The 19,910-nt window shown below is 35.1% G+C and overlaps 4 protein-coding genes across 4 annotated transcripts; 1 reads left to right on the top strand and 3 right to left on the bottom strand.

The window, feature by feature from the left end:
- Nucleotides 1-882: 882 nt before the first annotated feature.
- LOC18604953 (tetraspanin-8-like) lies at nucleotides 883-3,326 on the bottom strand. Its single transcript, XM_007037677.3, has 2 exons — nucleotides 2,628-3,326; nucleotides 883-1,264 (listed from the first exon to the last, which is right to left on the bottom strand). Exons 1-2 carry the CDS (start codon nucleotides 3,129-3,131, stop codon nucleotides 953-955), a joined length of 816 nt encoding a protein of 271 aa, XP_007037739.3. The 5' UTR covers nucleotides 3,132-3,326; the 3' UTR covers nucleotides 883-952.
- Nucleotides 3,327-6,643: 3,317 nt separating this feature from the next.
- Nucleotides 6,644-8,318, bottom strand: LOC18604952 (tetraspanin-11-like). Its single transcript, XM_007037676.3, has 2 exons — nucleotides 7,292-8,318; nucleotides 6,644-7,149 (listed from the first exon to the last, which is right to left on the bottom strand). Exons 1-2 carry the CDS (start codon nucleotides 7,790-7,792, stop codon nucleotides 6,844-6,846), a joined length of 807 nt encoding a protein of 268 aa, XP_007037738.1. The 5' UTR covers nucleotides 7,793-8,318; the 3' UTR covers nucleotides 6,644-6,843.
- A 738-nt stretch (nucleotides 8,319-9,056) lies between these two features.
- On the top strand, nucleotides 9,057-13,103 carry ENO1 (enolase 1). The gene is made up of 7 exons (XM_007037673.3): nucleotides 9,057-9,663; nucleotides 9,798-10,105; nucleotides 10,401-10,555; nucleotides 10,640-10,957; nucleotides 11,799-11,945; nucleotides 12,048-12,098; nucleotides 12,728-13,103. The coding sequence occupies exons 1-7, from the start codon at nucleotides 9,242-9,244 to the stop codon at nucleotides 12,791-12,793; spliced, it is 1,467 nt and encodes a 488-aa protein (XP_007037735.2). The 5' UTR covers nucleotides 9,057-9,241; the 3' UTR covers nucleotides 12,794-13,103.
- Nucleotides 13,104-13,503: 400 nt separating this feature from the next.
- On the bottom strand, nucleotides 13,504-18,192 carry LOC18604949 (2-aminoethanethiol dioxygenase, putative (DUF1637)). Its single transcript, XM_007037670.3, has 5 exons — nucleotides 17,898-18,192; nucleotides 16,086-16,228; nucleotides 15,522-15,684; nucleotides 13,911-14,111; nucleotides 13,504-13,771 (listed from the first exon to the last, which is right to left on the bottom strand). Exons 1-5 carry the CDS (start codon nucleotides 18,115-18,117, stop codon nucleotides 13,650-13,652), a joined length of 849 nt encoding a protein of 282 aa, XP_007037732.3. The 5' UTR covers nucleotides 18,118-18,192; the 3' UTR covers nucleotides 13,504-13,649.
- Nucleotides 18,193-19,910: the final 1,718 nt, after the last annotated feature.

The following is a 19,910-nucleotide window of genomic DNA, read 5'->3' as shown; positions in this document are numbered from 1 at the left end:
TTATATTTATTTCATAATTATTTTAATGTTTTAAATTATAGAGCATAGAAATTCAATTTTTCTTTGTATCATAACATTCTTTCCTTAAATCCTAAAACCCTATTCATATTTTTTTTTTTGTTTCTTGTCCAATCTTATTTAAAACTTTTACCTCACATGGGATAATTTTATACTTGCACTTATAAAATACACATCAGTGCTTAGTCACGTTATGTCAATACTACTATTACATCATTTGTGAAATGTTATATCATCATTGTCATTTATAAAATTCAATGTTATATTAACAAAAAAAACCTATCACATCAACACAACTAAATACCATATCAACATACGCATTAGAAAATTTTTAATGCATTAAATTAACATTGTCAATTTTAAAAAATATGTAAACTGTTTTGATAAATTACAAAAATTAATTACATAATTTGAACTTTTAAGATCCATTTCCTCCCGCTTCTTCTGGCAATGGCTAAGAGAATTCTAATGCACTACGGATCATTGTCCTACAATGTAGGACTTAAAAAGAGGAAAAATGATAGATTTATGAATGGTATAATGAAGTATGATTTATAACTCTTTAGTCTAGCCTCTCACCTTTAATTTTTAATGGGAATTATCACATTGATCATGGGAAGGATGATTCACATAATGATACTTTAAATCAAACATGAAATTGTGATGTCACCCCGATTAAAATCCTAAGAATAGGACGTTATTCCTGATTCTTTTTCTACTCATTTATGTGAAGAGGCCAATCCAGGAAATCTAACACGCTGGAGCAGCAGTATAAAAATCATAAACACCGTACTGAGTAATTAACACAAACAGAAATTCACTGTCACGGAACAATAATCTGGAATAAAGTTATTAAGTCCAAGGCAAAAACAACTAATAAATTAAGAACATGAATGTTCAAATCGGTAATTACATACATGTATAGCATGAAAGGTCAAGCAAAGCCTCTCATGTATTTCTTGTTAGATCTCTGATTGCTCCTCCTGGCACAGCAACCAATAGAATATACCAAAATGAGGACCACCAGAAGAATGACGTGTATGATAGCCAAAGACCTCCACTCCTTCCTCAAGTTGGCAAGAACCCCTCCTTTGCAAGAGTTGCAGTCAAAGCATAGCTTCTGCTGGTCGTTGCTCCACGTTAAGCAGTCAGGGTCTTTTGTGGCTGGACCGGACTTGGGCACATCCCAGAATGTTGCATTCTTCAGACTGAATGCACAGGGAGTTGGTGGCTTGCAGCAGCCAGCCTGCACATAATTAAAGCCATATATAATAGAAAGTCAGAACAACTAAAAACCAAAGTTTCTGTTGTCTAATATTATTGGTATCTAGCAGTAGGCTAACATGGAACTGACTTTGCCTGGATGATTCAAACCCAAAAAATGCATTCAAATTCTTGGTTTTCAACATACAATTCATCATTGGCAGAATTACAGTCCTACTCTTTCGACAACAGGCAGGACAATATAAGTATCTGTTAGGTACAAGATTTCAGATTTTCTAAAAGAACCCTTAAAACTATTTGCTCTCTACTACAGGCAATCAGTATTTTTACCGTAATAAACTGAACCAAAGCAAAATATTGCTCCAAAACAACAAATTAACAAGCGATATATATAAGCTTGAAGCTACGTCCAAATAGAAAGGTAACTTTAAGAAAGAAACCCTAATTAAGCAAGTACTCTAATCCACAAGCCTCTCTTGCTTCTCAATATCAAGGATGATCAGAAAAGAGATCACTCCATGTAGTACTATATACTGTCCTTTTAAGAGCTGGAGAATTAAGAAAGCTATATATTTATTGGATGACAAACAAAAAACAAATTAATCTCTTGTAAAAATCTACTAGAATTTGTAACAATTCCAGATATGATTCATCACAATAAAAATTGATTAAAGAACTGGAAAATATGAGAATTTGTGTAAAACGTATCATATTTGCATTTAGTCCTAATTAAGTGCTTTCATAGGCAGCACCGACCACACTAATAAAACACAATTAATGCCATTTTCCACTAATTATCCTAATTAAGAAGGAGAAATTTAGCACAAATAGTCGTACAGGTTGGAATGCTACAATTCACAGCAAAGACAAAGTATTCTCTGTGCTGGACAGTAATTTCTTCAATAAATAGAATTTAAATATTCACCTTGATAATCATCACACAAATAGTATAGTACAGGAAATGGTACGCTATAATTCACAGCAAAGACAAATTATTCTCTATGTACAGGATAGTTACTTCAATAGATAGAGTTTAAATATTCACCATGATAATCGTCAGAATGATAATTTTAAATATTTACCATTGATAATCATCAAAGTGATAATTGCAACAAAATCAAAACTTCAAAAACAAATGTGATGCGCCAGTATATAATTTAAAAAATCATTCTATACAATTTTAAATTTGATAATTATACATATATATATATATATATTTCTAATCGAATTAGTACTTATCACGTATTTTTTGAAATATTGATATTCTCTAAGTTATGCTAGTGCAAGTGGAGACTCTCACTTTTTTTTTTTCAAAAAATTAAGAAAAAAAAAAAGAATCAATTTATCAGTAAGAAATTAACCAGAAGAAAAATAAGAAGAAATACCTGTATTCTAGGGAGAGTGTTCTTGAAAAAAAGCAAGGCATTATAATTAAAATCATTTCCAGCACTGTTGCAAACCTTGGCCTCAATCAAACAACTCCTAATTTGATTCCAGTTCTTGTCATTAACAAAATGATTCTGCAACCAATTAGAGAAATCCCCAGTTTTGTACTCCTTATACCCTCGGTCAGAAAACGCCTTCCCAGCACCAGGATTGGTAACCAGAAACACGAAAACAGTGAAAGCGATGAGACCAAGTATCAGCAAAAACATGACGGCCAAGTAAATAAACATGCAAAAGTTGTTCTTGCAAAGAGAACCGATCAACCCCAGCAAAGAAACCACGACCAGAAAGCCACCCAGTATAAGCAACGGATCCGTTAAAACTTTCTCGCAATGACTGCTCCCGTGGACGACGAAGTAAACCCCAAAGGACAAGGAAACGAGTCCTAGAAACAGCAACAAGACGTTCACGAACCCTACGATGAAGTTGCTAACACGAACCATTATTGTTATTGCAGTAACAATTAATGGCTTCTCTTTTTCTAATTTTCTGGGAATTTCCAAAAGGTTTGCTTTCAAAACAAACGAAGAAGAAACTATTGGATTTGGTTTTGGGTTTTGGTTTCGGTTCTGTTATGTTTCCGTTTCTTTGATACTAAAGAGAAATCGAAACAACCAGCGAAGAAAGGGAAATCTCTGTTCTGGTTTCTTGTGGTTACGTCTGTAAAACAGTTTTTCTTTTTTTTCAATTTAAAAGATAATAACTCACTTACAGGGTATTATAGTCATTTTATATCTCTTAGCTGCTTTTTTTTTTATATTTTACTATCTCTTAAATGAAAAACATGTATCTGTGTCCTTTTTTATATTTTAACATTTTTCTCCTATGCTTTTTAATAAATCTATATCTTAAAATCATTTCTCGTAAATAGTTTGAATATTTTTTTTTAATTTTAAAATAATAGTTTAATCAATTTTATTTCTTTTTCTTTTTACTCAATTTCCAAGATTTTTCTTTAAAAACAAAGACCGTTTCTTTTAATTAAAATCTCACGTGCCCCTCCTCCCTTTCTTCCTCTCTTTTTAGAGTTTTTTTTCTTCCTTCCATTATTTCCTTCCCTTTCTTTGAACCACAAAACAAATAATAAAAATAAATTAAGAACATTTATACATTATTCTAAACAAGTTTTAAAAAATTAAAAAAAAAAGTTATAAACATTGCATACAACATACAAATATAACTTAAAATAATGAAAACAGCTTAAGTCTTCTACGATTTTAAACTTATATACAAAATTTTTAAAGTTAATCATTTATAAAACTAATCTTCTAATTTGAAATGAACTCTACGGTTTTATTCTAATTAGGAGGATTTGTAATCTCTTATCTCGTGGGGTCTGTTGAAGTCGGGATTTTGCCAGGTGGCGGAAGCCCGGAACATGCACATCATGCGATTTAGTGAGAAATGTACGATTTTCACCCTTGAAGGCGTTTGGAAACGACGTGAGTAATGGTGGCCTTTGCGTGCGGTGGGACAGTTTGATTTTGACTTAATTGAGTTGAAATTTTGGATTTTTTTTTTGTTTTCTATTCAGGTTTATTAATATATAGTAGGAAGTTTAGTATTAATGTTTAAAACAAAATTTTCTACCAAAATATATAAATAATAGAAGCACAAGTAAAAAAAGTTTGATATATATTTTAATTTCACCTGGGGCGTCACACTAAAAAAAAAGAAGTATATGATTATATTCTATGCAGAAGTAGATGATGATTATATCCTACGCAGTAAGGATATTCCTTTGATGTAAATGTCAGTGAGCTTCGAAAATAGTAGGCAATCCTTGATGTAAATATCAGTGAACTTCAAAAATGGTAGGCAATCCAGCCTAATCCAATCCTACTATTTCTGCTAGCATGAGTTTTTAATCCTGATTTCATGTCTATATACTTTAAACTGACTGCCTTGTTACTGTACAAGACATTGAACCTATGTACCAAAACTTGTGATCTTTCTCAAGTTAAGGATAGAAACAATATGTTTGGATAAAACTTTATTTTTTAAAAAAAGATAAACATAATTTTTGGATAAATTAAATCCCTTGTGATTTATAACTGTTCATAATTCAATATATATCTTTTAAAAAATATTTTTTTACATTTTTTATTTAAATTAATATAATGATAAATTCTCTTTCTCATAATGTATGATATATAGTTTAATTAATTTTATGCACGTGATAAAATGATTATTTTGTGAGAATAAAATGACTCGAGATGTGTGCTATGTAGACAAAAAGGTGAGTTTGTAATTCATGTTTTGCGAGATTGCCCATTTGCTACTGCATGCCATTTGGCTGCGACTTCTACCTCAAGGAAATCATAGACATTTCTATGAATCAAGCTTAGTTGATTGGCTTTCCTTCAATTTATCTCACTGTAACGTAGTGGTGAATGAAATCCCTTGGGATATCATCTTTGGGATAAGTTGCTGGTATTTATGGAAGTGGAGGAATTCTTTTATTTTTGAAGAGAAATTGGTCACAATAGAGGGGCGCAAAAATACCATCCTAAGCTTTGCTTCAACCATTAATACGTCATGCGATATTATTAGAGATGGTTTTGAACTGCAATTAGTCGGTTTTGGCCTAAATTCAAACAAAATGGTGTTTCGACAAGGTTTTGGATAGACAGGTGGCTATATGATCGTCCCTTAGTCGAAGCAGCTCGTTCTACTGAAATCTCTATTGAGGATAATAGTTGTGTTAGAGAGTTTATTCTTTCGAATGGAGTTTGGAACATGGACAGGGTGGTGAATTTATTACCACCTGAGGAGCTCAATCTGCTATCCGAAAACCATACTAGGCGCCATCCTCCTCGAGTTTATTTACAGTCTCCTCAGCGCATGAGGCCTTACAAGGCAGGCATAGATTAATGCATAAACAAATAGTGGCATTGGAACCTGGCATGGAAGTGGAATGGTCCTGAACCAGGTCGTACTTTCATATTTCATTGCCTGCACAATAAGCTTCTAACAAATATAGAGAGAGTTCGAAGGAAATGTTTGGTTGAGCCACATGCCCAAAGTGCTAAGTAGAGGAGGAATCTTTGTTGCATCCTTTGAGAGATTGTCCCACTCCTAATGTACAGTGGCTTAGACTGGTTCCACAAAATCTACAAGGTATGTTTTAGGTAAACTCCTTATTAGATTGGCTGTCCCATAATCTGAGCAATAACAAAGTCATGGTAAACGGTGCTCCATGGAATATGGTTTTTGGCATAACATATGTTGGCTCCTTTGGAAATGGAGGAACTATTTCATCTTTGAAAATGAATATAAAAATATTCCTACAGAGTGCCGATTGGTTTTAATTCAAAGCTGGGCACAACATTCCCATTCAGCTAGTATGGATAATCCTTTGGGAGGAAATTTGCCCAAAGAGGAACGACTGATCGGTTGGCTTTTACCTGCGGTCGATTGGATCGCTCTAAATGTTGACGGAGCTTCTAATCGTTCTTTACATAAATCAGCAGCGGGTGGCGCCTTAAAGATAGGCAAGGTGACTGGAAAGGAGGCTTCGCATTTCAACTGGGACCAGCATATAGGGTGTTTACAAAGGTTGACTCTCAAGTTGATACTAAGATAGTTGTCAAAGCTATAACTACTTCTTTATCTCATCCTTGCTCGAATGCAGATTTGATTCAAGTGATACCTCAATGGACAGTGGTTACACGTCATGTTTTCAAGAAAGGTTATAAAATAGCTGAGTATATGACAAATAAAACCTCCATGAAACAAGAAAAATTCGTAACACACTCTAATCCCTTTAAGATGTTAGAGATTTATTGATATATGATATAATGGGTATAAGTGTACCTCAATGATTAATATATAACTTGACTTCTTTTAAAAAAAAATCTAAGCAATAAATTAATGATTTTTTTTTTAAATAAAAGAGTTAATATTTTAATGTGGGGTTCTTTATTTACAAAAAATCTAGAATAAATAAAGGAAATTTGAAGATAATTTCAAATGAATTGAACTCGGAGCTCTACATTAACTATGTGCTATAATTCAGATACTAGACCTAATGATGATGTCTAACTTGTCCACCATTTCAGGACTGGGTTTCTAGACCTACTGAGGTTTAACAAAATTGAAAGCAAAAATGAAGAGGAAAATGATGAAAACTCAGAGGATAAGCTCTATATTTATCTAAGCAGCGGTGTAGTTTTTCTCATCAGCTTTCCTGTTTTTTCTAATGCTGCAACCAATGTTGAAGGTGATGAGGACTAATATAAGGATGCATATGTTAAGAATAGCCAAAAGTCTCCACTCTTTCCTTATGTTGGCCAAAACACCTCCCTTGCAAGACTTGCAATTGTAGCACAGCTTCCGTTGGTCATTGCTCCATGCCCTGCAGTCGTTGTCTTCCACGTCCGGCCCTGATTTCTGCATTATCCAGAACGTCGCGTTCTTGTACACAAACTTGCAGTACATTGGTGGCTTACAGCAACCGGACTTTCAAAAAAACACAGGAAGAAACAAAGAAGATTAATTTGAAATTTTCAGAGGCATCCTAACGATTAAAACATAATCAGATTTTAAGTTTCAAAAAGGAAATGAATTGAAAGATTAATGTGAGGCAAGAAAATTCAAATACCTGTATTGAGGACAACTTTTGCTTGATAAAATCCGAGAAGGTTGCCCCGCTGTGGAGAGTCGTACAAACATGGGAATCAATCAAACAACTCCGGGTGTGATCCCAGTTATTGTGGTTCACGAAGTTGTCACGCAACCAACCCGAATAATCCCCGAGCCGGTACTCGCTGAACCCTAGCCCGGAAATCCTCCTGGCCACGCCCTTGTTAGTGACCACCACCGCGAAAAGCGTGAAACCGGTTAAAGCCAATATCACCAGAACCATCAAAATGGAGTAAACAGTTAAGACAGAATTGGCATTACTGCAACAAGAACCAATAAAGGCTAGCAACGATACAGCGAATAAAACGAGGCCTATTATCAGTAAAGGGTTTTGGAGGGCGTTTTGGCAAACGCTGCCGCCATGCAAGCGAAAGTGGATGGAGGCAACAACGGCAACGACGCCTAGAAAGAAAGGGAAGATGTTTATAAAGGTGAAAACGGCGTTGCTAATGCGAACCATTATTGGGTTCTTCTCTTCTTTTTTTTGTTCAACGCTTCTTTGGTGAAGGATTTTAGCTACATATATACGGAGAAAAAAAAATGGAAAGAAATTAGTTTCTCTCCTCTGTGTTGTTACAGTGGGAGCTATAATTGAAGCAAAATACAGGTAATATGAGTTTTTTTTTGTTTTTTGAGGAAAACAGTAACCGCTTCTATAAACCAAAGAAAATCAAAATCACAGCAAAAGTAGGTTTCTTATATATAATCATGAAAGCTTCTTCTCTATGTTGTTGTTCAGGCAGAGGATGCTATTTCAGCTCGGCCGCATGCGGCTTGAGGTGATGGACAGGTTCGCATTTGAGCAGCAATGATTACTCTTTTATGGGGTTCATTTGCAAATATAGGCAGGCACTCCGCTGCTGCTCTCCGATTTGGATCTGGTCAATGTGTTAGCAGGCACTCCGCTGCTGCTCTCCGATTTGGATCCGGTCAATGTGTTATCCATAATATAAAGGATGGAACATTCAATGAGATTTACTCTCTCTCTCTCTCTCTCTCTTCTAACACCTTGGACGTTTATAAAAACGCGTATCACAAGAATAATGCTGGAATTAATACTGTCGATGGCTCCTCTGCCTCATAAAAATAACAAGAAGAAAGACTTGACATGGAATTATCATAATCATAAATAATTAGTAGTTCATTTCTTAATTAATTATTTTTAGGGAACCAAAACTTGTGAGATATCGTTATATATCCCACATCTAGTATTCATTTTCATTGCTAAGAGTAGTATGGATCTCTTAATTTCATTGGTAATGACATACAAGGAAAAGGGAATTATAAGTTTTGATAGTTGGAGAGGTCGTTCCTCGGATCAAATTGTAGAGAAATTGACGCTCACAGAACGTTTGAGACAAGATCGAATTTAGTTACTATTGTCGTTTTCCATATCCGGACAGAGCTAAAGGATGAACTGCCTGGTTGCCATCTACAACATCTTTGGTTTGTGTTTAGCCCATTCCTGTTCTCTAAAGACAGACCCAAAAGGGAATAAACCAAAAGGCCGCTGCACGTTTCTATTTTCCACCGCTGATCGGGACCCACAATCTTATGAACAGAGTTGAACCTCATGCACACTTGACACCTAACTAGTATTTTCGAGTGTAACTAACCTCGAAGTCTCAGCGTGTTCCCTGTCTGCCTTCACCAACCACCAAGACAAAAACACATTTTTATTCACCATTTTTTTTTTAATTTTAAATTAAAAAATGAAAAAGTAAAGCAACTCCTACTCAGAGCACAGTTGCATGCTATCTACTGTCTTGCTTTCATCGCCACTTGACGGATTTCTCCACGTTCCTTCCTTCCCTATTTACTATTCCCTTCTCAACCCTAACTTTCCTTCACTTTACTTCCTTCTTTCCAAACACTCCCCCTTCCCCTAGCTTCACTCTTCTAACCAAACATGGCCTTACCGACCCAAACTAATCTCCTTCAAAAACCGTTCCTTTCCCCGCCTTCTCTTTCGCAACTTTCCGCATTTTCCGCCCCAGTGGCTAACCCTTTCCGAAAATACCGGCCCGCTTCTATCCAGTGCTCCGTAAAAGCCGCCCCGTCTGTTACTGTGACGGCGTCAAAGGAATGCAAGGTCAAATCAGTCAAAGCTAGGCAGATTATTGACAGCAGGGGCAATCCGACGATCGAGGTTGATTTGATCACCGATGATCGTTATCGATCAGCCGTCCCTAGCGGCGCCTCTACCGGGATCTATGAGGCGCTGGAGCTCAGAGACGGTGACAAGAGCGTCTATGGCGGCAAAGGTGTGCTCTTTGCCGTTAAAAACATCAATGAAGTTTTGGGTCCTAAGCTTATTGGCGTTGATGTTAGGTAAAATTAATACTTTTCTTAGAAGCAAAATATGCATATAGAAAAAGTAATAAGCTGAATAAATGACTTTGATTTATGTCTTTAATAACCTCGTTTTTCTAAGTACTGAAGTTAATGCCTTTCTCTTTGGAAAGAAATCAAGCGGATGTAGATGCTGTTATGCTGGAAATTGATGGGACCCCAAACAAGTCAAAACTTGGAGCTAATGCAATATTGGGAGTGTCATTGAGCGTATGCAGAGCAGGTGCCGGGGCTAAAGGGATGCCATTGTACAAGCATATTCAGGAATTATCAGGAACAAAGGAGCTTGTTATGCCGGTTCCAGCATTTAATGTAATCAATGGAGGAAGTCATGCTGGAAATAATTTGGCTATGCAAGAATTTATGATACTACCAGTTGGTGCAACCTCCTTTGCTGAGGCGCTTCGCATGGGAAGTGAAGGTTAGCTGAGTAACTCTTTATCTATGCTAGTCTGTTGATGTAGTTATCTTTCATTAGATAATCTTTTGTTCATTTTATATGGACTTGGATGTCAAGTTCGACTCTTATTTTGCACATATAGGATTATGTTTTAGGTTTCCGAACTCATGTTCACTGCAATTAGTTTGAAATTGTAATAAATTTCTACCATTTCTAGATTTATGGCCATTTATTTGTACCTTGGAATTTTCTTCAGCATATTAAAAAATCTGTCTTTGCATAAGTGGATAATACTTTCTTCTTTTTGAGGATACAGTTTATCACACACTAAAGGGTATTATCAAAGCAAAATATGGACAAGATGCTTGTAATGTTGGAGATGAAGGGGGATTTGCTCCTAATGTTCAGGACAACAGGGAGGGATTGGTTTTGCTAATGGATGCAATTCAGAAGGCTGGTTACACTGGGAAGGTAGGAGATAAAATATTGTTCTTTTCTATTTTTATAGTTTTGCCATCTGCTAACAGTGACCTGAAAAAAATTTGAAAATTGCAGATCAAAATAGGAATGGACGTTGCAGCTTCAGAGTTTTTCACCAAGGATGGAAAATATGACCTGAACTTTAAGAAACAACCAAATGATGGAGCTTATGTGCGCTCAGCTCAGAGCTTGGGTGAACTCTACAAAGAGTTTGTCAAAGACTTCCCTATCGTGTCTATTGAAGATCCATTTGACCAAGATGACTGGAGCTCATGGTCTTCACTACAGTCTTCTGTCGATATCCAACTTGTTGGAGATGATTTGTTAGTCACAAATCCAAAGAGAATAGCTGAAGCCATTCAAAAGAAGGCTTGCAATGCCTTGCTTCTTAAGGTAAACATCTATGCTAGCACAATCCAATCCTTTCTCGGGATTTTCTCTTAGTTCTTTTAACACAATTCTTCCTTGTCCAGTTCTGCTATTCTGGCCCACTGAACAATTTGATATTCATTAGAATAGAACCTAACAATGAGGATCAGTGTGGCATGCTTTGTAATTGTTATTTTTATTGATAGAATTTAACTGAAGAATATGCTATTGAAATCAAGATGTGACTAATAAATAGAATTGAAATTACTATATGATAATTTTCTATATCTCATAGATTCTAACTGTCCAACCTCTATATGGTATGACCTTGTACTTACTGGGAGAAAATTGGCTGCACTATATAGTACGTAGTAGCAGGCTGTGGTAATTGCAAATGTACTATACAATGTCTTGAGGGGTTTAATCTTACTGGATCATTGGAGTTCCATGAACGAAAATTCTATCATGTTGCAGGGGATGGTATGCCATTTAGTGAAATTCTATTAGAAACAAAATATACAGAGTGCATTAATTGTAATCAGATCATTTATGACCAACATCTTTGACTGCTTAGAGGGTAGTGGTTCTTAATGGGACTTCTTTGACAGAATTGAAAAATTTTTCTTTTCATCAGAAAATTAATGTACATGAAAAGATAGTGCATGTTGCAGTGTTTCTTTCTTTGCTCTTCCCCTTCCCCTTCACTTTTCTTCTTCCCCCATTTGTAAATTAATTAGTGTACATGATCATTATCACCTGGTTGATTACATGGGATTGCTATTCAAACATACAATGTTTTTTCCTTGCTTGTATTAATGTAAGAGGAGATATGCCATAGCTCATTCTTTGTTACTATATATCACAGGTTAACCAGATTGGCACAGTAACTGAATCCATTCAAGCAGCACTTGACTCAAAAGCTGCAGGATGGGGAGTGATGGTCAGCCACCGAAGTGGTGAAACAGAGGACAACTTTATTGCTGACCTTTCTGTTGGTTTGGCTAGCGGCCAGGTACATCCTTTGAAATCCTTAATCTCTAATAGCATTTTATCAGCAATGCATTCTTTTATTTTTTCAATGCTAGAAGGTGATGATTGTTGTTCTTTTGTATAGATCAAGACTGGAGCTCCTTGTAGAAGTGAGAGATTGGCCAAATACAATCAGGTAATCTGGGAGCTTTTCTTCTCCTCTATTCATCTAGTGTACTCTTATACCTATGGCACACTCTTTTGTGACATGGATCTTATAGACTAACAGAGAGCTGAATGATTTTGTATAATTGAACAAGACCAGGGGAAGAAAATGGATTCAGACCTTGGGATATGACCCTGCACTAGAGACTAACAACTACTATAGTTAATATTAATAACACTGTAGCATTGCAGTGTTGCACAAAATAAGTTGAATTCTTTTGGCTGAGAATATTGCCAACATTCTAGTTGATCCAAATTGATGATGGGAGCACTGTATAATCTCCTGACCATTTGATCTAAAATGGATTTGGTTTGGCAGAGATTATTTCTTTCATAGCTGCATTTGGCCTAAGAAAACAGATGGTTAAAAGTTTGTGAACGATTGCACTTTAACTCATAGGGATGGCTTTCCATACACCCCCCCCCCCCCCCCCCTCTCTCTCTCTCTCTCTCTCTCTCCATTCCTGGTTCACTGGATTATGTTGTTGTTAATTGGTTTATCACTTTGATGGGGATTACCTGTCTCTCTCTCATTACTCTTTCCGTGATTGTTAATTAGTTTTGAAGGAATAATCTCACTTTCCCCCAATCTGGTTGCAGCTCCTTCGCATTGAAGAGGAACTTGGAAATGTTCGCTATGCTGGTGAAGCTTTCAGATCTCCTTAGAGAAACTTATTGGAACAAATTTCTGCATTAAATTAGTGTCAAGAAACGTTTTTATGAGCTGTAGTGAACTGAGGCGGCCTAAAGAAATTTTTCAGGGACCCTATGAGCTCCTCAAGAAAAAACCGAATTTGATCAACTAGGATAATCAAATGTTATGTTGTTTCCAATTTCTGGGATCTGAATAATCAAGTTTTGCTTTAAGTTTATGTTTAGAGTGCAAAAGGAACTTGATTAAATGTGTTTCATTGATTCGGGTCACTACCATCTGTAATGTTGCTAAGCCTTGTAATGAAAAGTTGTTTTCTTACCAGACTTACTCTATGAAATATATGTCATTTTGGGGTCTTTTTTTTATAATCTTCTTTTGCCCAAAGCTCCAACTTAGTTAACTAGATTGTAAAAGGTTGAGGCTTGTTACACAGTTTTGTTCGCAGAGTTATGAATCTTCTCAGTCAAGGATAATGCTAAAGTTGCCCAATTCCTCTTACGCTAACCCATCACTCTCTGATTAAAGACCACGCAGCAATAGAGTCCAAGTACTTAGGATAGAATTACAAAAACGCTTCCAATTATATTGACCAGACTGCTGTAACCAAAAAACTTAGGGACATTCAACCTACTATAAACTTCAGATTATATGATTTTATGTAACATTTTTGGTTTCAAGTATATGTATTCTGCTCATCAAAGAGCAAAGCCATGTATCGAGCTTATAGAATCAGTACTCTCATTTGTATATGGTAAGGCCATAATGATCAACTGTCATGAAAACGTTCTCAAGCTTACATTGATCAAGACAAAGGAATAAGCAAACATGGTATTCACTACAAATCATGCCAAAGAGCAATATCAAGAGCTAAACCTGAATAGCTGGGCCAACATATACTCCCTCGCGCATATATAGATCATCTGGTGTTTCTATCTCTGCAAGCCATGCATAGTCCTCTTCCTTTCCATTGCTTATCTCAGTTCCATTTCCTGCAGAATCAGTGATATGTTTCTTTAACAATTGACAACTTTGCAGAAGGTGGTCATAGGGTAAATATGCTAAACAATACCATGAAGAAACATAGGACAACAGGAGAAAAAATTGTGCAGTAACCAAAGATTAACTTACCAAAGGTGGAATATGGGTAGTCAATGTAGTAAGTGCATTTACGACCTATATCTTCTCTATAAGGAGGAGCAAGTACATCAAGCACAGCACAAGGGGTGACTGCAGTAAAACAATGCAAATTCCCCCCAGTTTTTGGGTACAAAACAGAGGTCCCACATGGTGCAGTAGAAACTTTATCAACCGCCAACCTGGCTAACCTTACTGCCAAAAAGATATTCTGTATTAAGTTTCTGTCCTAAAAGAAACAAAATCATATTGAGGTGACATGAATCAATAAAAAACCATCAAGCATCATATTCTCTACCAACTTCAAAAAGGAACTACTTGTCCCAAGAGAGAGAGAGAGAGAATGGTCTATCTCTCCCACAGAAGCACAATATGATGAAGGCAAAAATGAAGTGGGAAGGGGCTACAATACGAATAGAATGTGGAGAAGCCAAGCCCATTGGGAATGTTGTTTAAGGTAATCCCATAGTCCTTTTAGTTTTAATGTAGATTTGGAATGACATTCAATGGTTTATTATTATATAGGGATTTACAATTGATTTTTTTTCTTGGTATTTGTTTGCTCTCCTAATAGGAGGCTCTCTTTTATCCCATCAACATGTCAAACTTAAACCAAAGACCACAAATTTTTAAGGGAAGCAAATCACCAGGCTATGTAGCAATCACCGTCCAACTGACAGAGGATTGGCCTAGTGCAGTCAATATCATGGCGACTGGTGAGACCAATGGCATCTAACCTAGCCCATTTATTAACCCATAAAATGGCTGCTTTATTAGCCCCCTTTCTTTAGAACCCAGGTCAATTAGTTGAGAAATGAAATCATAAGATCTATGGATTACTTTATAACAAGTTATCAACAATCAGTAAGTACCAACAAATACCCCTTGGGCTTGCTCAAGGGGTAAGGATAGGGTGGGATATGGATAGAGATCCTAGGTTCGAGTTGTAGTAGTCACTCTTGTACCAAAGTTTTTTTAAAAAAATGTAAGCATACCTACAAATGAGTATAAATGATTGATATTGAACTTTTGTTATGTGCTATCTAGTAGTATCCTGTCTAAAAAACATTTGAAAAACTCTTATGGCCCTGGGGAAAAAAGGTAAATGAAATGCATGGCTGCTGGCATTCTTATATCAACCGAGCCTTATCATCTGTCTCTTCGAAGACAATGCCACTAGAAGGTAATGGTAAAGTAAAAAAATGTTGGGATTGTGCGGTGCTGATAAAGGCACACTTACAGTTTCATCTGGTTAGAACAAAATGTAGTTCAAATCTAATGGTAAGAAGTGCTGATTATACTAGTAAAGGAAAACACAACATAGCTTTATCTCCATCCTTTATATATCATAGCTGAATTTGAGAAAGGAAAATCAAAAAAAGAAAAACAAAAATTTGGAGATTGATTAGAGCAACCACTAGTTATTGCAGAGATCAAGTTACCATCCCCTGGTATAAATATTTTTGTATGTTCCATTTCCACGAAGTTCATGAAGGTTGGTAGTTGTGATGGGAGATTTATTCAAAATAACCAAAGCTAACATTACCCTTCATTGCCAGCAAGTCAGATTAACTGTCATGTATAGAAAGTATATTAAAATCAAACCTTGCGGATAACCTGGCTCCCTGCTTTCCTTAATACATACAGGCTCAACCCAGTCATAAGCTTTCACATGCATAGAGCCATAAAGAACTTTGCTGAATACAGTCATCCCAGGATGGTCATGTAGTGGAATAACCGATGAAGTAGGAAAGCAGAATACACACATCTGCATAGAACATCATTTGTTCCATCACTAGGAATAAAGTACTACATCCTTAAGAGGGTGAATTTTTTGGCCAGATTTTAAATTAACCAGAGTTCACAGATGCTCAAAGGCAGGGACTAGAGGTGTAGGATGATCAATACCATCAAAAGAGGCCTAGGGCCACTCATAGAAAAGGGAAAAAAAAAAAAGAAAAAACAGTTTTAAACTTTTGGATCTAGGTAACCAATGATGATGGAAACAGATGAATTAAAAGCTCATGGACACAACAGAAATCTGCATATAGCCTTAAAATGGTAAACACTGAACATATAAAATTATTCCAACGGGAATTGATCATATGAAACTCTAAAGAGAGGAGCATGGAATCATAAGTATAAATTAGATTTAATAATAGGGCTCACCGTAAAACTATCACATTCGTAAATATCCAAAAATGTTATTGGTTGAGCCCATCGAGCCACTCTATTCAGTCCAAAAAATCCATGCCCTCGATCATCATCTGGACTTTCCTCTTTAAGACCAATATCAGCAGGCCCAAATGTGTCTGTAAAATGGTATATATGAGTGATGTAACAGGAAACAAAAGTAGCATATATCACAAACTATTGACTCCTGTGAATAAAAAAATGCTTTGTGTTTCAGTTTTTCAGCTATTAAGTAGCAAAGGACTAAAAGCATCTGGTAATGACGATATTAATAAAAATTATCATTCCTTAAAAGTTGCAATCCAATTAGAATTGTTAACAAAAATTCATAACTTTGGAAATGCTAATTACCTGTTGGATAATATGATCCAATCCCATTTTGACTTCATCATAAATCAACACATTTGGAGAAATTCAAGTCCAAATTAATTATATACTGGATAACAGCTCAGCCCTTCCTCATATTTGTCAATTTGCAATTACATCGACCTCACTGCTAACTGGAAACAGCAGTTTTCTAACATTTCTAACATGGTAATACTCTTCCTATAAAGCACCTCAAAGCATAACAAAAATTCCAAAATGGATAAGCACAAAAACCTGATAAGATGTCTAACATCACTTTTAGTAGTTATTTGAAAATTGATTAAAGTAAATAGCATAATTCATTTATAAAACATTATTTCTCAATTACTATGTTGCTAATTTGGATTACAGCAAGACAAACCTAGCTCAACATAAGCTCCAGGAAAGAGTGAACTTAGAATAGCCCTACACTTTAGCATCTCTGTATAAATTGGAAACTATCAGAAGTTGAACCCATGCTCTAAAGCTAGTGAATGAAGAATGCTGCCACTGAACTGGGCAAGAGCTCCTAAATAAACTAAAGCCTATACTAATTGAAAAATAAAACCAGTAACATTTCACTTGACAAATAGGCATAGCCAGTACGTTCATAGGTTAAAAAATCTCTCACGGCAACATGTCCACATCACAATTTACATGGTTAAGTGAGTGAAGGTTGTTACCATCAAGGACTGCCAACTCAACAAAAATTAAAATTCTATTCAACAATCATTGTAGTAAGTTGTGCTCAAGAAAGCTGCACTCTGCACAGCCATTATGACGTAGTAAACGGGATAAGGATTCATATCCTGTCAAATTACACAGCTCATCTGGCTGCATTAATGCAAACAAAGAACACATCTTTCCCCCCTTAAAGACCACCTTATTCAATGTCACTAAACCACATACCCGAGTTCTATCTTATTAATAAATAATAAACAAAAAATGAGCATGAGTTTCTTTTATTTAAACAAAATATATTGAAAGAAAAAGACCTATAATTTTTTTCCCAGAAAACTTGCTTTGTCTGATATAAGCACTTGGGTCACATCAATCCAGAACCTCAGAAGAGTGGCTTTAGAGAAAAAAAAAAAAAGACTAATTTTTTCATTGAAACATCAAGTAAAGGACATTATACCACATACCAAGCAATAGTTTCATCAAATTACAACCCACATTTTCAACCTTCATATAAGCTGCCAAAAGAAAAAGGGCAATTTACAGCTAAAGATATAAGTGAAAAAACAAGTACACAAAGCATCCACCACAATTCGAAAATTCACAAGATTCAAATTTTTTCCATTCGAAGTCCCCTAATCATTAACCAATCAAAACCTTTACATGAAACATCACGTCAAGCAAAACCCAAATGCAGAATTGAACCCAAACTTGACATGCAAAACTTTATGAAGGGAAATCAAAAAGGGAAATAGTGAAAATTACCCAGAAGAGAGCAGAGTTTGCGGATGGGTTGGGGAGAAGCAGAAGGCAACCCTGATGGTGTAAAAGTGTTTTTGCAGAGATCAAAGAGAAGCTGCACTTTAGGAGAAGTTGTGTTCATAGCCATATGTAGTTTCTGCTTGGGAATATAAAGAGTGGAAAGCGCTCTGTTTTGTAGAAATACCATGGCCTTATCTGTGGCCTTTTGGAATTTTGAAAACATTTTGATATTTTTGGGTAGTGTGTTTGAGAATTAATGCAAAGTGCGAATAATCAAGTAATAGTAGCACCTTTGGGGACTGGACAGCCTTGATTCGTGACTTCGTGTTGTCTGGCTACGTTATGACTTCGGTGGTTGTGATTATGTCAAGGAGTTTCGAAATATTCGAAGTCAAGGGTCGGTATTTTTTAATCCAAGATATTGACGTGCTAGAAAATAATTAGTGACTAATTATGTATAGAAAATCCCATCTAAATCATTCTTTTAACCTCACCCATTTCCAAAAATAAAAAGACCTTAAAAGTTGAGTACTTTATGTAAAACAACTATATATAAAAAATCCCTTTTCACTCGTACTAATATATTATTTTTGTACTTTTAATTTATTTTTTATGTTTAATAAAACATATTGAAATTTTTTTTTAAATTATGTCTCCATCAAATCAAATGTTCGAATATGTATTTTTAATTTATTTGCAATGACTTTAATATAATTTTTTATGAAGAATTTAAGAAATCTTCAATTTCCTACTTTTTTTGGCCAATTAATTTCATGTGACTCATATATCTTTTAAAAGATAAAATTCCTTCTGTTAATCATTGTTTCAATTGACATGAAATTTGTTTAAAAAAATGCAAGTATAAGAGAACTAATGTATACTTAATTAACTTATATATTTGATGTGCACTCGAGCATTTGCTTCACTAATTGATACGTGATTTTTTATTTAAAGAATAGAATTCGAATTTCTTTTCTTTTAATTATTAAAAAAAACTTTATATATTTGATATGATTAATAACCTTAACACCAATGTTAATTTGTAATAATAGGCATGCAAGAATATTGTATTTATGTCTTCAATTTCAATTACTTTGTTAAAAAAGAAATGGAACCTTTTTTTAAGTTATATTGAATTATTGTCGTTAGAATAAATGATTCTTTAAATAAATCTTAACTAGTTAAATTTTATAAATAAATGTAAGATTAAAGTTTATGAGTAACTAAATCTCAAAACACTATATATATTAGCAACTTTGATATTAATTTCTAGTACCTGGCAGATGGATCCATCCATTATATAAATTCTCAAAGATGTATTAATTTGTGTATTTTTGTTCAGTTTTCAAGTTAGCTTCCCTCAATTAATTGATTATTACTCTAGCGCTCAAAAAAGAAAGGAAAAAATTGTGATGTCTTTAGTTGTGTGACTTGGCTGATTTATTTTCTTCTTTATTTGTCGTTATTAATCTAAAAAACTTAAAGAAGAAAACTTTTTTCTTAATTTTCTATAATTAAAGCAAATTAAACTCCAAATTAGGCTGAACTGAAAAAGCCTAAACCAAACTGATGGACTGCAAGGATGGAAAAGCCCATTCAAAAATTCACCACGCGCGATTGCAACGCATTATACGCCGAAGCCCAAGCATGCGTTTAATTAGGAGGCTCGGAGCCCCATTTATTTTAGAAAAGATCCATCTAAGGCTTCGCCCATGTCCATCCAAATTAGGCGGTCTTTTCCTCAAGGCAAACAAGAATAACCAATGACCAATCTACTTTCTCTCTCTTTTTCCAAAGCGACTAGCTTCCATAAGAAAAAGATTTTGCAAGAAATCGTCGCATAAAGTTTTCTAACTTAGTAGTAAGTGAATTATATCTATGGGAAAGGAGTTTCTTTTAACCTCTTTATTCTCGCAATTGCACGGATTATTGAACTTTTCTTTGTTAAAATTTTAATTTTTCTATTTGTTTGTGTGGTTATTGATGCAGCTTCCTGATCAAGCTATAATCATCAAA

Source organism: Theobroma cacao, chromosome 3 (genome assembly GCF_053813885.1).
Source record: "Theobroma cacao isolate CCN51 chromosome 3, ASM5381388v1, whole genome shotgun sequence".
Lineage (NCBI taxonomy): Eukaryota > Viridiplantae > Streptophyta > Magnoliopsida > Malvales > Malvaceae > Theobroma > Theobroma cacao.
This window is presented reverse-complemented; position numbering and strand designations above follow the sequence as displayed.

Bases quoted from the DNA above. Each gene is read 5' to 3' on its own strand.
- LOC18604953 (XM_007037677.3), bottom strand. From the start codon at position 3,131: ATGGTTCGTGTTAGCAACTTCATCGTAGGGTTCGTGAACGTCTTGTTG. The intron at 1,265-2,627 runs GTATTTCTTCTT...AATTATGTGCAG, and splicing joins ACACTCTCCCTAGAATACAG to GCTGGCTGCTGCAAGCCACC.
- LOC18604952 (XM_007037676.3), bottom strand. From the start codon at position 7,792: ATGGTTCGCATTAGCAACGCCGTTTTCACCTTTATAAACATCTTCCCT. The intron at 7,150-7,291 runs GTATTTGAATTT...TTTTTTTGAAAG, and splicing joins AAAAGTTGTCCTCAATACAG to TCCGGTTGCTGTAAGCCACC.
- ENO1 (XM_007037673.3), top strand. From the start codon at position 9,242: ATGGCCTTACCGACCCAAACTAATCTCCTTCAAAAACCGTTCCTTTCC. The intron at 10,958-11,798 runs GTAAACATCTAT...TATATATCACAG, and splicing joins GCAATGCCTTGCTTCTTAAG to GTTAACCAGATTGGCACAGT. The intron at 11,946-12,047 runs GTACATCCTTTG...TCTTTTGTATAG, and splicing joins TTGGTTTGGCTAGCGGCCAG to ATCAAGACTGGAGCTCCTTG.
- LOC18604949 (XM_007037670.3), bottom strand. From the start codon at position 18,117: ATGTTTTCAAAATTCCAAAAGGCCACAGATAAGGCCATGGTATTTCTA. The intron at 16,229-17,897 runs GTAATTTTCACT...ACCATTTTACAG, and splicing joins CAAACTCTGCTCTCTTCTGG to ACACATTTGGGCCTGCTGAT. The intron at 13,772-13,910 runs GTAAGTTAATCT...CTGATTCTGCAG, and splicing joins CTACCCATATTCCACCTTTG to GAAATGGAACTGAGATAAGC.